At 40.2% G+C, this 17,687-nt stretch overlaps 1 protein-coding gene across 2 annotated transcripts in view; it reads right to left on the bottom strand.

Annotated features, from left to right (window-relative positions):
* tmtc1 (transmembrane O-mannosyltransferase targeting cadherins 1) overlaps positions 1-17,687 on the bottom strand; it is an 86,533-nt gene that overhangs the window by 57,252 nt on the left and 11,594 nt on the right. For both annotated transcript variants that reach the window (XM_058625848.1, XM_058625847.1), the window contains exon 2: positions 8,414-8,591. In XM_058625848.1, coding sequence (XP_058481831.1) covers positions 8,414-8,591 — 178 coding nt within the window. The remainder of the gene's footprint in view (positions 1-8,413; positions 8,592-17,687) is intronic.

Here is a 17,687-nt window from a genome sequence, read left to right on the forward strand (position 1 = left end):
CTGCATCCAGAACAGAAATTGAGTCTGCACCACTTCCCAACACTGAGGTTACCTCTACAGCTCAAGGTACCACAAGCAATGTAATTGTAGCTGATGACCCTGCACAGTGGCCAGCAGTCCTGACTGATAGTGTGTGCTGTCAATTTGTTAAAAAAAGGACCAGTGCAAGTCACAGACATTGTATTCCCCCAAAATTCTGGGAATCCACCTCGAAGATTCACAAAAGACAATTACATGAGAAGCATAAAAAATGGGGAGAAAATTCTTCGATCATGGATGTTATATTCCATGAGCACAGACTCGGTCTTCTGTTTCGCCTGCACTGTTTTTGGGAAGCGTGACAATGCCTTAAGCAACTGTGGCTTCTGTACATGGAGGAACCTAGCTCATCATTTAAAAGAACACGAATATTCAAAGGGGCATCGTGACAATATGTCAAACTGGCATGAGCTGCAGAGGAGACTGCAAACCAATATAACCATAGATCAAAGACAACAGGTCTTGATGCGGATCGAGATTGAGCATTGGAAAGGTGTCATAAGGCGAGTGATTGCCATAATTTGTCACGCAACCAGGCTTTAAGAGGGACCACAAGTGAGTTGTATGACCCTCACAATGGGAATTATCTGGCACACGTTGAACTGATGGCACAGTTCGATTCAGTTATGAGTGAACACATAAGAAGGATACAAAACCAAGAGACAAGAGTGCATTACTTGAGTGGAACCATTCAAAATGAAATAATTGCACTAATTGTGAGAAGAGTACACAGAGCAAAGTATTACTCTGTTATTATGGATTGCACTCCTGATGTCAGTCATAAGGAACAGCTTTCTATCATTCGGAGAATTGTCAATTAAGAAACATCTGTGTCCATTGCAGAACAATTCCTTGGATTTTTAGATGTTGAAGACACAACTGTAAAGGGCCTGACTGAAGTCCTGCTTGACCACCTGCAGAAACACAGCCTTCATTCTGACTGCCGTGGTCAGTCTTATGACAATGGCAGCAATATGATGGGCCATAAACAGGGTGTTCAGGCAAGAATTTTGCAATTGAACAGCAAAGCATTTTGCATTCCATGCAGCAGTCATACACTTAACCTGGTTGTGGCAGATACTGCCAAGTCCTCAGTGCTGTCCATCTCCTTCTTTGATGTGTTGCAAAGACTCTATAACTTATTCAGTTCCTCTGTGCAACGCTGGGCAGTTCTAAGGGAAAATGTAAAGCAGCTCACTTTAAGTAAAGTAAATGAAGTGGAGATGCGCAGGGAGATTCTTTTTGGTACCCTGTCAATAGGGATAAATACCAAGAAAAAAAGAAGTGAGTGGGCGCGTGTGTGTGAGGCCGTAAATGCCGTGGGATTTGAGCAGCGAACACACGGAGGTCAAAAAGAAATGGTCAGACCTCAAGGTGGAGGTGAAGCGGAGGGTTTCTGCCCACCGCTGAAGCATGACCGCAACAGGCGGGGGGACAGGAGTGGAGGAACTCTCCCCCTTCGACAAGAGTGGCCTCTAGTGGGTGACACAGCTCTCACCGGAGTGGTGGGAGCCCATGAAGGTGACACAGATCATCCCCAAGGTAAATATGCTGAACTCTGAATATGAAGAAATTCAACCTGCCAAAGACAATGATGGTGCACTTCTACTCCTCCATCATTGAGTCCATCCTCACCTCCTCCATCACCATATGGTACGCTGCTGCCGTTGGAACATTTTGTTGGTGATCCTGTTTACCAAGTTGTTGTGCCTTCTTTCGCAGTTTGGTGTTGCAGATTTCCCATGACGAGTGTGGTCACTTGGGTATCAGGAAGATGTATGACTGCATCTTGAGGTATTTCTTTTGGCCTGAAAAAAGATGTGTCGGCCTACATAAAGTAATGCCCTACATGCCAATTTACCAGCAAGCCTAATCAGACCCTGAAGCCTGCTCCTTCCCAATACCAGCTATATGTCAACCTTTTGAGCATCTCATTATTGACTGTGTGGGGCTTTATTGACAGTAATGTGCCAGAGCACAAGATCTCCAGCTGCCTATCCGCTGAGCACGATTACAGCCAGGTCAGTCGTTCCATCTTTGGTGTTCCCAGGGTGATCCAAGCTGACCAAGGATCAAACTTTTCGTCTCACTTATTCTTGCAGATTTTAAAGCAGTTGCGTGTTAAGCTAAATCCGGCATCCGCCTATCACGCACAAAGTCAAGGCGTTCTAGAACGTTTTCACCAGACATTAAAGGCAATGTTGCAAGAGATCTTACCGTGGCTGTTGTTTGCCGCTAGGGAGGGTGTTCAGGAGAGTATAGGGTTTAGTCCCAACGATCTTGTGTTTGGCCACACTGTACGGGGCCCTTTGGCTCTTTTGCGGGACAACTGGAGGGAGACTGAGCCACAGCAGAACCTTCTTGAATATGCCAGTGGTTTTCAGGTTGTACAAAGCCCAGGAGGTGGCAAAGAGCAAGTCGGCTGATGCAAAAAGCAACATGAAAAAAAGTTATTACTGGCGGGTTGAAAATCGTGTGTTTCTTTCAGGAGATCAGGTTCTAGCTCTTGCCTATTGTAACATCTCCATTTCAGGCTAAATTATCTGGCTATTACTCTGTGGTTAAAAAGTTGTCTGACCAGAATTATCTGATTGCTACTCTACTCATCTGTGTCATGTCAATTTATTGAAACCCATTTTTGTTTGTGTACAGGAGTCCTGTGAACAGGAGGTAAAGCATAAAGATGTCCATCCTGCCTGTGTTTCGGTGTCTCCGTCCCCTGTTGTTGTGGCAGAGCAAGCAGGAGACGGTGTGTCAGGCCCTGATGATGCTGTACTTTATGGCCGGCTAAAAAAAATTCAGAGACTCTGCAGAATTTGGATGCTCAGCCATTTGGAAGTTGCCAAACACACTCAGATGGTCTGATCAAGCGTTATGCATGTTTATTCAGTGATACACCTACCTGCACACACCTGATTGAACATGACATACAGTGGTGTGGAAAAGTATTTGCCCCCTTCCTGGTTTCTTATTTTTTTGCATGTTTGTCACACTTAAATGTTTCAGATTATCAAACACATTTAAATATTAGACAAAGATAACCCAAGTTATTTATTATGGGGAAAAAACTATCCAAACCTACATGGCCCCATGTGAAAAAGTAATTGCCCCCCTTGTAAAATCATCAGGTCACTGTGGTTAGTCACATTGGTTAGTCGGCTGGCCACTTCCCATGAGTGGCCAGCCAACAAGAACTACCCCAATAGTGCAGCGATGACTCATCTAAGAGGTCACAAAAGAACCGAGAACAACATCTAAAGAACTGCAGGCCTCACTTGCCTCAGTTAAGGTCAGTGTTCATGACTCCATCGTAAGAAAGAGACTGGGCCAAAATGGCCTGCATGGCAGAGTTCCAAGACGAAAAACCACTGTTGGGCAAAAAGAACATGAAGGCTTGTCTCAATTTTGCCAAAAAACATCTTGATGATCCCCAAGACTTTTGGGAAAATACTCTGTGGACTGACGAGACAAAAGTTGAACTTTTTGGAAGGTGTGTGTCCCATTACATCTGGCGTAAAAGTAACACCACATTTCAGAAAAAGAACATCATACCAACAGTCTAATATGGTAGTGGTAGTGTGATGGTGTGGGGCTGTTTCTGCTTCAGGACCTGGAAGAATGTGCGGCCATCTGTTCGTGACCTCAGGCTGAAGCGAACTTGGGGTCTGCAGCAGGACAATGATCCGAAGCACACCAGCAAGTCCACTTCTGAATGGCTAAAGAAAAACAAAATGAAGACTTTGGAGTGGCCTAGTCAAAGTCCTGACTTGAATCCTATTGAGATGCTGTGGTATGACCTTAAAAAGACGGTTCATGCCCGAAAACCCTCTAATGTGGCTGAATTACAACAATTCTGCAAAGATGAGAGGGTCAAAATTCCTCCACAGCGTTGTAAAAGACTCATTGCAAGTTATCAGAAATGCTTGATTGCAGTTGTTGCAGCAAAGGGTGGCCCAACCAGTTATTAGGTTTAGGGGGCAAACACTTTTTCACACCACTGTAGATGTAACCTCTTGACGCTGAGGTTAAATATGTTACAAAATGACATAGCAGAGCCATCCTGTTCCTCCTTGGCCTCACCTTGTTTGCTTGTGCCAAAATCAGATAACAAGCCCGGCTTTTGTTCAGACTTCCGTAAAGTCAATAGTGTCACAAAACCGGACTGTGTTTCTGGCCTGACTTTATTTTTTCTGATCATTAGATTAATAAAATATCAATGTAAGAATTATATTAATATAATGATTATAATAACAATAGTGAGCTTTATATTCTGTGAAAGTTATAAAACTGAAGAAATATTTAAAATGCATGTTGAACTGTTATTACATATAAGTTTGATGTCAAATAAACATAGTTAACAGAAAAATGTTCCAAACTGTACACACTGTATGTTCTTTTCAGTTTACAGCAACTTTGATTATTATCATACAGTATATGTCCATGAAATGACAGATGAACATTTTTAAAATCCATTACAAATATGCTAAATACTAAATATAAATAAAATATTAAAATATTGTATATTAAATGCTTAAATATCACAGTAAACATGACAGTTCTTCTTTCTCAGTAGCTGTCACTTTGTTACTCCCATCATACCATGGCTCGTTCACATAACCGAGCGGCATTATGGGAGTAACACTACTGCGCATGCTCTATGGGCTGCCCAACCCGGAAATAAACCTGGAAGCTAAAAACTTATTTGGCGTATGTGCTGGGTGAGCAGCTTCATAGGAATGAACAGAGCCAAAGGGGCTCTATCCAGTTCTTATAATACATCCATGCTCTCCTCTCTGAATCTGCCACAATTAAACAAGTCCCAGTCTTTACTTCCGGTTGTTACAGGATTGGCCAAAGCACACCAGAGTTTTAGCACATGCGCAATAAAATTAAAGAAACAGTGACTGACCTCTCACAATACAAATAATACGGCTGATAAACACATGCTGGCTCATTTATGAACTTCACTCTTCCATATGAAATGTAAATAGTAAAACTTGTATTTTAACATATTTTTATATATTTTTAAAGTTTAACCATATTTATGTATTTTTTTTTTTACATTTAAACTTTAAACTATTTATATCCTTTATGAATTATTTTTACAAGGGCTACATAATGGTACGAACTAGAGTTCTCAACAGGCCTGAAAATTACAACCCGACCCGGCCCGAACCCCCCCCCCCCCGTCCGATACTGTCATTTTCCCATTGAAAAAGCACGCTCTTTTCTTTGCAGCGGGAGCAGCTGCTGCTGTTGGCACAGCACCCGTCTCCTGGCTCGCATCATCTGGGACTCCGGTACCAAATAGCAGGCGGGACTAAGAGTGTCGGGGGTTACGCACGCAGCAGTCAGACTTACTCTTCACCGCACGTGAACAGCGATGATTCACAACAAACAACATATCATTTACAACCTGCAGGAAATGTGTTTTATGAGCGGAAAAAAAGAAAGCCCGAGGCCCGACACAAGTTTAAGGATCTTCCTGCACTTTTTGTTACAATTTTAAAACAAAGATGTCTGTTGTCTAAGATTAAAAAAAAACCTTTAACATGTCTGATTAATAAAACATATGCTTAAAGGCATTTAAACGAAGTTAAGTGTTGGTGTTTCTATTATTCAAAATTTTTACGCCAATATTTTCACTTTTACTGCAAATATCGGTTATCTGACTCTTTGACTACTAGGGGTGCAACGGATCAAAAAACTCACGGATTGGATCGTTCCGCGGATCACAGTCACGGATCGGATCATTTTTCGGATCGCCAAAAAAAGTCTGGCACAATCTTTCCACTGAAGTGGGTGCGCGACGGCGCACCGTCGTAACGTGGCTCAAGCACTTTCAGCATGTGTTTAAAGCCCTCGTTTTGCACAAGCGAATATGGCCTCATGTCTGCACCTATAAACACACTGATAGCGTTTGTGATGGCTTTAGCTCAGTCTGATTGTGCAACAAGGGGCTGCTTAAATGCCGCGGTGATAAGCGGTTGTTGAGCAGCCTTCGTTTTCACTCCTGTCAGTGAAACACCGGGGTGATGTCGCTTCAAATGCGTGGCTATGCTTGATGTGTTTTCACTGTCATATGGCTTTCTTGTGCCACAGTGCCGACACACCGTCACGGTTTTATCCACTAACCTCTTTCCTTCGTCATTATATTTGACAGGGAAGCCAAAATGCTCCCATACAGGGGATTTAAATGACGCGGGGCGTTCAAGCTCCTCCGTTCCTCCGCTCGCCATGACCACGCTGTGCGTGCGCACAATTTATTTTTTTTAATAAATCAATCCGCGATCACGTGTGTGACGAACCGAAGATATTGATCCGAACGGATCATGGATCAATGATGATCCGTTGCACCACTATTGACTACTAATAATCAGTATCAGTATTGGCCCTGAAAAAATCATATCAGCTCCATTTCAAAACAAAATGAATACTAATACAGTGTGCAATGCAATATTTATAAAATAGGTATCGCCACTAAGGCCGGGAACATGACAAATTTAATGAAGCACCCAAACGTGCACGGCATCAACCTCAGAGCAAAAAGTTGCGCAGTATTTGAATGGAAGAAGAGCGAACTGCAGCCATCCACCTCCTCTCAACATCACAGCCCTACTGTGGATGTTACAGAGCCAGAGCGGCCTGACTTAAAATCTCCACCATTAGACTCATCCAAGAAGAATACAGTGAGTACTGGCGTGTCTGGGATTTCAACAGGTATGTTGCTGTCAGTGTTATGCCAGTGGATTATTTGCATGTGCGTGCTTCACTGGAATCTACTAAACTTTTGCTAGCTGTTTCAGTCTGTCCCCTGCTTTCATGTGGATCTCACGCCGACGGCGTTTGTCGTCAATTCAAGGATCCGTGTGTGTGTTTTTTCTGCTTTTGTGAACTGTTTAAAATAAAGACTTTTTCATACCACCGTTCTGCATCTGGGTCTAGTCCTGTACGTGATATGTAATGAGTAAAGAAAAACAAGACGAGTGCCACAGTTACAACTTTCCATGGTGGAGGTGAGTAAGCTGTAAAGGGTATTGTTGACCAGTTAAGCCTAGGTTATCTCAGCCTAGATGATGGTTTTTGAGTTGTTGATGTTTTGTGTTCCAATGTCAAATAGGGAGATGATAAGACATGTTGATTTTTCTTAAGAACTGCTAAGAAACCTCTAAGTTTCTCTGAGGTGAGGTGTAAAAATGCCTAAGCTGAAAAAATAAAAAAATAACTTTTCTTTTTAGAACTGATTTTATAAAACTGGTATCAAACAAAGTATAGTTCAGGAACCGGTATCGAAGTGAAGGTATCGGTATTGGTACTGGTATCAAAATTTTTTGATCAATACCGGAGCCCTTGTCTAATGTTGTTCATGTTTTGTTTCATCAAGTATGTTCTGTCTGTTTTACATCAGTTTAACCCCGTATGGTCCAGTTGCCCACACCACATAATCATAAAACAAATTAATAAGAAAAAAATTGTAAAAACTACAGGCCGAGTATCACAGACTCGTCCTGAGCACAGCAAATCTATCTGACACCATATTACATGTCCTAGGTACTGGGCAGGACAGAAATGCAAGATGTTTTGCGTTGCAAACATGCCAAGCACGCTTCCACCCACTCTTAGTGACCACTCAAAGTGCATTACCACATAGCTCAGTAGTTTCTCACTCATCCAGATCCACATGTATTGTAGATATATATGGGTTGTTTACCCAGTCACACCAATTCACATGCTTATTCATACAGTGCTGAAATTGTCATACATCTTTCACACCCATTCAAACATTGCTGGCACAGCCTCCAGGAGCAAAGTGTCTTGCCCAACATATCTACACATCAGTATGTAGAGGAGCTAGGGATAGAACCACCAATAACCAGTAAAACCAATTAGCCATATGCTTAAAGACATTTAAACGAATTGTTGGTGTTTCTGTTAATCAAAATTTTGACACCAATATGTTCACTTTTACTGCAAATGAATATCGGCTTTGGTTATCAGCCTCCTTGACTACTATTAATTGGTATCGGTATCGGCCCTCAAAAAACCATATTGGTCTATCTCTAGTTAAAAATGCCACCAATGTCGAAAGTGTGGCTCCATTTCAACAAAATGAATTGTAATATAGTGCGCATTGCAATATTTATGAACATAGATATCACCACTAAGGCCGGGAACACGACAAATTTAATGAAGCACCCAAATGTGCAGTTCTACCAATTTGCCAACAGCTACCCCACCACCATATTACAAAAAAATAATGGAACAGCTGCAATAGGATTTTTACTTATCAATGCAGAATGATTTTGTAAAAACTGTATAGCTGTTACCCCCTTCATGTTTCTCTTCTTCATGCTTGTTACAGTCATATACTCACGGCCTCGGTGTGGACAGGGTGCACAGCAAAGAGTAGTGCTGTGAGGAAGGCCAGACGTGAGTCTGCAAACACACAATATTGACATGTGTGCAGAAGCAGGCAGGTCACAGCACAGTGCAAACACACATTGACCATGTGGAAATATAGAGGAGCCATTCCGCCCAAGAGGATGTTCAACCTGAAAGAAAAGACAAACAAAACATTTGAGAGAGGAGCTGAATTTGGATCATATCTGACCGTATGAAAGTGATCTGGTCAAAGTAAAAGAAAGTACACTCAGTTATTTCCTCAAAATGAAGCCCAACTACAGTGAGAAGAAACATGAATTTGTAATAAAATGTGATATGTTCTTTCTCAGGGCCACACGATTGGTGTAATGGTTAGCACTCTATCCTTTGCAGCAAAAAGAACCCCGGTTGGAACAAGAGCCTTTCTGCATGGAGTTTGCATGTTCTCCTCGTGTGTCCATGAGTTTTCTCCGGGTTCTCCGGCTTCCTCCCACAGTCCAAAAATATGCAATATGGGGATTAGGTAAATTGGTCACTCTAAATTGACCATAGGTGTGAATGTGATAGTGAGTGGCCCTGCGATGGACTGGCGAACTGTCCAGGGTGTACCCAGCCTATCACCCTATGTCAATTGAGATTAGCACAGCACCCCCCACAACCCTCCGGTGGAGGACGAAGTGGTAGATAATGGATGGATGGATAATGCTTGTGAGCTTTATGTTATGTGAAAGCAACATTTTTGGACAATAATATTGAAATATTTAAAATGTGTTGACCTGTTATTACATATAAGTTTGATGATGTCAAATAAACATACAGTTAACAGGAAAATGTTCTACATTGTACACACTGTGTATTTTCCATAGGTTTTTTCAAAGTATACAGCAACTTTAAATATTATCATACAGTATATGACTGTGAAATTACGAGCTGAGGTGGCTCAACATTTTTTACATGCATTACAAATATACTAAATACAAAATGTATTGTACATTGTAAAAATAACATGCATCAAAATATTTTATATTAAATGCTTAAATATCACAGTAAACACGACAGTTTTCTTTCTCAGCAGCTGTCACCAGTAGGGCTGTAAAGTCCCAGTCGACTGGTTGATTTGACTGAGTAGATACTATATATATATAATAGATATTCTGGCTCAACTCACATACAGAATGGTCGACTAATTGTCGTGTAAATTTCATACAGTTTATGGTTAATTGGATTTTATCAGGAGGAAAGTACCAAGTGCTAATGAGCAGGGTTCGTACAGCTTTTGAAGTAAAATTCAAGCACTTTTCCAGCACTTTCAAGACAAAATGTCAACTTTTTCAAGGACCCCAAAGCTTTAAATAAACTCTATATATACATATATGACAAATAATCTTCCCTGTTTACATTCATTTATGTTTTACTGTTGCTCTTTTGCAGATATGACAACCCAATTTATATAGCAAGGGAACAATCTTTTATGAATGACAAACACGGGATTTACCAGTAACATTAAGGTTCCACTCCAGTATCAACAGAGCTGTGTTATTGACTTTTTCAAGGCTCTGTACGAACCCTGAATGGGGCTGTTTTCAGAGCACCCCTGTTTCACAGGTAACAGCATGTCTTCAGAGAACACCCCCCTTGTTTTCACCATTTTGGATTAGCCCAACCCACGAGAGACAGATAGATTGAAGAACGTCTGGTATCGAACAGCTACAACTTTAACCTGACAACATTTGTCAGGTTAAAGTTGTAGCCGCAACATTTTCAACACAAGCAATTTACTTCACCACAATCATGTCCTGCAATATAAATAATGCATGAAACTAAGATATGCGCCCTCCACGTCTGCAGGTAACGTTGGCACTGCAAGACAAAAGACGAGTCTGAACAGCAGCTTTTTGTGGGGCCATGCAAACCTGTATTAATACTAATGTGGACATTACAGTTTACTAAAATATTCACTCCTCGTGACAGTAAAATGGATAATTCTAAACCAATTTACTGCAGTAACTATTCTCTAAATGATTAGAAAATTAGGTTAACACCGAGTCGTGCATGAAAAAAAAATACTGTCAAATACCGTGAAACTGATACAAATAAAATAAACCAAAACCAAAACCAAAATAAAACAGGAAATTACAAAAACGTGACTCCAAGAACAAACATAACTAACAAATTTGCCGACAGGTAACACTAATCATGTTTTTAATTGGCAACAGTGAACATTACAACCTAAGAGCAGCAATGTATGTATTAATATCCTACATATTTCTGAATCCGGGTACATTTTATGAAACTAATGTTATTGTCTACTGGCGGACCTCTGTGCAGACACGTTACCTTTTGCCAGAGAACAGCAGGGAAATCAGAACAAAAACACAACACTAAAGACAGAGTGAAAGTAACATCTGTAACAACAAGATTCACTCTCAGTGATTTCTGTGCCATGAGAAATATTTTCAGAATACTGATGTTTAAAAATTAAAAATTACCAAAATAAACAGAGATACAATATAGCTGTCATCCAAAAAAGCCATGGCACTGAAGACACATGTCCAAGGGGGTAGCCACTGCAGTGGAAAAGCAAATCCCTGCCATGCTGGGCTGGCAAGCCAAGTGGAGCCAGGACTATGAGGTGGAAAAATGCTATTGTATAACCTATGTCAGTCAATTAAGATGCGGGGCCTGATTTTCAAAGTCATTGGGTTATCAATTGCTGTGTGTTGGTAGAGTATAAATGACCTGGCTTTCTTACAGGTATCCCACCAATGCGGAATACGTGCAAGTAGTTAAAGCAGCCTTTCCTTAAGGATCTGGCAGGAAACGGTTAGTTAGTTAGTAAGTTACGAAGTTTGATAGTTTGATATCACGCAGCTGGTTATTTTCTGATGTAATTATTATTAAAATATTGAGTGAGTATATTATACGATAATACATATAAGTGTAATATGTTAATCCGTTCCTTGGATACAATAATTTAATTGTTCTTAATGGTGGGGGTTGCCTTTATTTCATTGTTTGTGTGAGCATACCTGGCATCAGTCACTCAAACGCAAATTCAAAGCAGAGCGTGCCCCTTTCATTCATGAAGATGAAGTGAAAAGGAGTAAGGAGAAGTTTAGCCACAAGAGAGCCAGAGAGTCTATGGAAGCTGCAAGAGCCTGTTTCTCTGTGTCACGAGTTAATGTAGCTGCATACATTTATTAGAAAAGTAATTGTGCATGATCATATTTTACAGGAAGTGTCCGTTAACTAATTGAGGCTCTCTTTGTGTTGTTGCAAAATTCTAGTTCTGATGATAAAAATTGTTTTTTTTGCATTGTAAGGTTAAGCTGTTTTCCTTTTCAGTTTTTATTTACAACAGGTATCTGCTGTGATCGGAAAAGACGTGTCCTCTATTGAGAGGCATGTGCAAGTCTACATTTGCAATATGAGAAGATGCAACCTCACACCTCCGTGGTCAAAGAAAAACTGCATGCAGCGAACTTTTGCATGGCACAGAAAGGAGATAGCAGATGGCATGACACTGGAAGATGTATTGAAGAAATACCCTTTCCTAGGAACACCCTCAGAGGTAAGTGATTTGAATTACAGTACTTTTAATTGTTCAGAGTACCCCCCTACCCCTTCTGTTTTCCTCAGAGCTAACGTTACCAAAAACACAGGACACATTGCATTTGTTTACAAATAAACTGCACAACAGAGATGTTCATAACATTTTCTGTCCGTTGGTTTTCATTTGAACAAGTAGATAGCACTATGCAGGCTGACTATCCAGTCACTGGATCCATAATTTACTTGTTCATATCGCTAGCAGTCTGGTTACTAGAGCTGCAACTAACGATTATTTTCATAATCGATTAATCTGTTGATTATTTTCTCGTTTAATCGTTTGGTCGATAAAGTATCAGAAAACCATAAAACATTTAGATCGGTGTTTGTCAAACCTGGAAATGATGATGTTATCAAAATGGTTAACTTTTAATGATTTCTTTGTTATCGAGAGTACAGAAATGAAGAAAATACTCACATTTAAGAAGTTTAAACAAAAATCTTGTTTTAATCATCAGTAGTTGTCGATTAATTTAGTAATCGATTAACCTCTTCTTCACTGACCCTCTTTTTGACCCTCTCAGTTACCCCTGGCCCCCTAAAAATGTCGGCTCACATTAAAAAAAGAAAATTTAATTCCAAATGGTGCGTTTTCAACAAGACATGGACTGCTAAGTATTTCTTTACAGGCATCAAAGGTAAAGCCGTGTGCTTAGTTTGTGGTACACAAGTCGCTGTGTTTAAGGATTACAATCTGAATCGCTACTACGCGACCAAACACGAAGAGAAATACAAGAACTTATCTGATGAAGAGCGCGCAAAGGAGTCGGAGTCAAGTTCAGGAGTTATCATTATCTCTCTCCATGTTTATTATCTTATTATCTAACCAGCGAAGCACCGTCACTCGTATGTAAACTCCTCCGGTGTGATTGCAGCATTAGTGTGGGTGTGTGTGTGTGCGTGCATAAGCGTGCAGGTGTGCTCTGTGTGTGGGGGGGGTTGTGTTAGACAATATATTCACTGCACTACACCACAGTAGTATAGTATAATAGTATTCATTATATAGTGTAGTCATTTGATATTTTCAATAGAGTTGGTTAGTAATTGTGTTTATTGTGTGTTTGTATGCTGCCCAATTTACACCAAAACAATACAATTTACTGTTTTGTTTTTTTTAGATAAAAGAGATAAAATTTAATTAAAATAAATTCAAATTTGGCCCAGCCCTCAACAATATTTTTTGTTTCTCATGTGGCCCCTTGGGGAAGATAATTGCCCGACCCTGCTCTAAACCAATAGAATCAGGCTGCAGTCTCCGAATGCACGTAGTTCCATCCCTTCGCACCTCAGAAGGACGCAAATGCGTTAACGTAGTTTGACGGACATCCGCCCTTCTCCAATCAGAATGAGCTAATGTCAACATGTTGCTCAACAGCAAAGGTAAGACAACATTTCTGGTTGTATTTCTTGAGTTGTTGTTTTGTTGTTTTGCTCTTATTTTGCGGCTGGATTTGTGAGTTTTGGTCATAGAGGGATATAAAAAAAAAAATGTTAAACACTGTTATGGTGTTTTCGGCTTGTGTTGAACATAAGAATGTTTTTTATGAGCTTTTAGTCAAGTTTCTGAGCTTTCTGTGGGTATGCTGCACGTCAAGAATGCTCAAGGGTAAACATGCCTTTGATATGTCTGTGTCACAGTGAGTGAATCCGTAAATCTAAAATCTCCATTAGCTAAAATATACTCAAAAGCAAGGGAGGAAATGCTGAGAGAGGACTTACCAGGTATTTTACTATTTTATTTTTGTAAATAGGGAATATTCATATCACATATGGTAGATAATAATATGGTCTGTACTTTTTTAAAGCTCCTTTTGTAGAAAATGAATCTTACCAAAATCTACCAAAATGGGTTCATGGGTAATGTAATGGTAACAGTACATTTTCGTATTCAATTTACAGAAAAGTCAACATGTTGCCTGAAGTGATCTGCTTTCTGTACACTTATTAAAAGGCAGTCAACTAAGTCTTGAAAAACCCACGTGAATATTTCATATATATATCGTATTTATCGTACTGTAGCTAAGTGCTTCATTTTAGAACTGTCAGTTACTTTTCATAAATCTAAAAGAGATAGCCTGGCATCACCAGACTAATCGCAAATGCTTATTAGTCTGGCTCCTGACACCATCAATCATTGTCTTAAATCCACAGGGCCAGGATGACTGGAAATCTGTCTGGTAGAGGATCCAGGCATATCTGCCAGAACAAATGAAACATACGTTTGGCAGAGTTGTCTAAGGCTAACAAAGGGCACTATATAGTTTATATATGATACTTTAAACACTTATTTAATCATGTCTTACAGTGCTGACTTTGGTGCTGCGCTGATCCTGTTACCCCACATCTTTAAAGAGAAGGTTGACCAGTTCATTACATTGGGACAGGCATAGAGTTAGTTCTTATTATTTAATTTTATAATCCACTGGAATGGGTTTTGGGGTAAAAAGCTTGTTTGTGTCCCACTACACTACTAAATTTTTATACTGTTTTTGCTGTAATTATGATGATGTCTGGAGCTGCATGAAGCTAGATCTGCTTTAATAAAGTGCTAACTTAACCTGACATTTATATTTTCTTTGAACAGCATGGCACTCAAAGAGCCTACCCAACTATACAGTCAGTAGACACCGACTGGAAGATGGCCTTTACCAGTAAGGTTCTGGTTACAGTCAAAGTGGATGGCGTGGATCTGTGCAGGGGTACAGAAATTGAAGAAGGGGTGATTGCAGCCTTCTGTGCCTACTTTGTTTTTGATTTGACTTACCCAGCGTACATGAAGAATACCCTGTCCTTTCTCAATGTGCAGTACTGAACACTACTGAGGTGGGTGAAAAGCCTGTTCCAGTCACTGTGACCCGAGTGATCAATCTACAGACAAGAATTGATTACATTTATATTTACAAACAAAGCTGATAGAAAAGTCAAGACATATAACTTTCTGACTGGTATCTCTGATCATAACAACATCTTTTTGTCTAGAAAGTAGGGATGTCCAGATACAACTTTTTCACTTCCAATACGATACCGATATTGCAGCCTTGAGTATTGGCCGATACCGATATTGATCCGATACGATATCAGCATGAATCATACATACTTTAATGACTTATTTTGTAGTGTGGAATGTTAGAATAGCCTTGATCAAGTGATATTACTTAAACAGAGAACAATAATCAGCAACAGTAGCTATGAGAAAAACTAAAGATTTATTATTAACCAATGGGTTACATAAATTTTAACCTTCAACATAAGAATATTGGATTTTTTGCCATGTTAATTTCATACAGTCTGTGGTTTATTTCATCAGGAGGAAAGTACCAAGTGCTAATGGGGCTGTTTTCAGAGCACCCGTGTTTCACAGGTAACAGCGTGTCTTCAGAGAACACCCCCCTTGTTTTCACTATTTTGGATTAGCACAAGGGTGAGTGACTCGTCCCGCAGATAAACCCGGAGCACGGGGACCGGCCCCACAGACGTATTTAGCTCCGTTTGTGGAGCTTCAGGACACATTTAAAACACAGAAAGCTCTTGGCATAGCTGTTTTTTGGGGTATAATTAACAAACGGAGGCTGTTGGAAGTCGACAGATGGTGCTGGTTTATGAAATAATGTTGTTTTAGCAGCTCGCCTCAGGATGAGCTAGCGTGAGGCTAACGGATAGCCTCTGAAATAACAGTAGCACACACACACTGTTGTGGTGAACACGTGGGCTCTACATGCATCCAACACACGGAGCCCACGTGATCACAACAGACACATAATGCCCTGCCATGGCTCGACCAAAATTGCAGGGACCTGATAAGGTCTAGAGACTCACTACTTAAGCATTACTTGAAGACCGGCCTACCTACCAACAGGCTAAAATTTACACATATGTGTAACAAAGTAGTACAGTCCTTGAGAAAATCCAAAGCAAATTTTTTTTATTTCTGCAATTGAGGATGCAAAGGGCAACGGGTCGAAGGTGTGGCAAACCTTAAATAAACTGTTAGGCAAGGATACCAAGCACGAAACAAACCCTTGAAATAAAAATCGATAATGTCTTGGTAAAGGATCCTGCAAGAATTGCCAACTCTTTTAATAACGATTTTTTGTGCTTGAAATAGTAAGACTTTTTACTCCCGCAACTATTGTACCTCGTCTGATCAGCAATGAACAGCCCATTTTTCAGCTGGTGAACATAACAGAGTCAGAGGTCACAAAGATTATTGGAGCATTCAAATGTTCCAACACAAAAGACATATATGGCATTGACACAAATTTTATAAAGACACATTCTCATGCATTGCTCAAACCCATTACTCATCTAGTTAACTTATAAATTAACCAGAACAAAGTCCCGTCAGCCTGGAAGGTGGCCACGATGACTCCCATTTTTAAATCTGGCTCCAAAACACTGGAAGCCATTTCCAAGGTAGCTGAAAATGGGTAGTGAACCAACTGATCGAACATCTGGACGAGGGTCTCCCTCCACTGCATCCTATGCAGTTTGGTTTCAGGGCACACCATTCCACTGAGTCAGCGAATTGTATCTTCATTGAAAAAATTAAGTGTCTGTTAGACAAGTCCCCATGTGTTAGTGCTGTATTTCTTGACCTCAAAAAGGCATGTGACACTGTCGACCACCAAGTACTTTTAAACAAGCTCACATATTTTAACTTCTCTGACGACACCATACAATGGTTTAAATCATACCTATCAAGTAGAACTCAATGTATCGATGGGGTCAAATCGCCTTGTCACACTTCTACTGTTGGTTCCATCCTTGCACCTCTGTTGTCCAGAAGTATGCCGATGATACAGTCATTTTTACACATGGTTCAAACACTGACATTACTTCCAGTAAACTTACAAATGCTCTAACTAAGGTACAAGACTGGCTTAATAATAACTGCCTTATGCTCAATACAAAAAAAACTGGTTGTATGACATTCACTAAACGACCAGTAAATCAGCACAGATCCAAGGTATTTATTGGAGGAGAGGAACTTGAACTTGTAACCCAGTTCAAATACCTTGGCATCACACTAGACGCAAACCTCACATTTAAGAAACGCATCAAAAAAGTGACCAACACAATCAGATTCAGCCTGCAAAATTTTAAGCCGGCTGACGCAGCTAAATCTTATCTTCATTGCATGATTCTGTCCCACATCAAATACTGTTTTGTGATATGGTCGTTTGCTAGTGTCACCACACTGAAACCAATTGAACAACTATATAAAAAAGCCATCAAGATATTTGCCAGAAAACGATACTCTTCTCATCATTGTACAATTACTGCAAGGTACAACTTCTTGAGATTTGAAAATTTAAAAACTTTCAAAATTAGCTGTCTTATCTATAAAACCCTCAACGGGTTGGCTCCTCCCCCGTTGCCTCCAGCGGGGCCTGTGAGGTTCAGTTCAGAAGCAGCCATTTAGGCCAACAATCACTAACTGTTAAAGGCAGCGCATGTTGGAATCATATCCCAACCCCTATTAGAGACAGTTCCACCTTTAATGCATTTAAAAAAAAGCTTAAAGAATGGTTACTGTCCCACCAAATATGCACACACGAATGAAATGCCATCTAGCACTTTAATACAGCATAACTGTAGCCTTTGTCTCATGTTATCCTATCATTTATTGTAATTTATTGAACAATTGCTGCTAATAT

This window comes from Solea solea, chromosome 3, assembly GCF_958295425.1.
Source record: "Solea solea chromosome 3, fSolSol10.1, whole genome shotgun sequence".
Classification (NCBI taxonomy): domain Eukaryota; kingdom Metazoa; phylum Chordata; class Actinopteri; order Pleuronectiformes; family Soleidae; genus Solea; species Solea solea.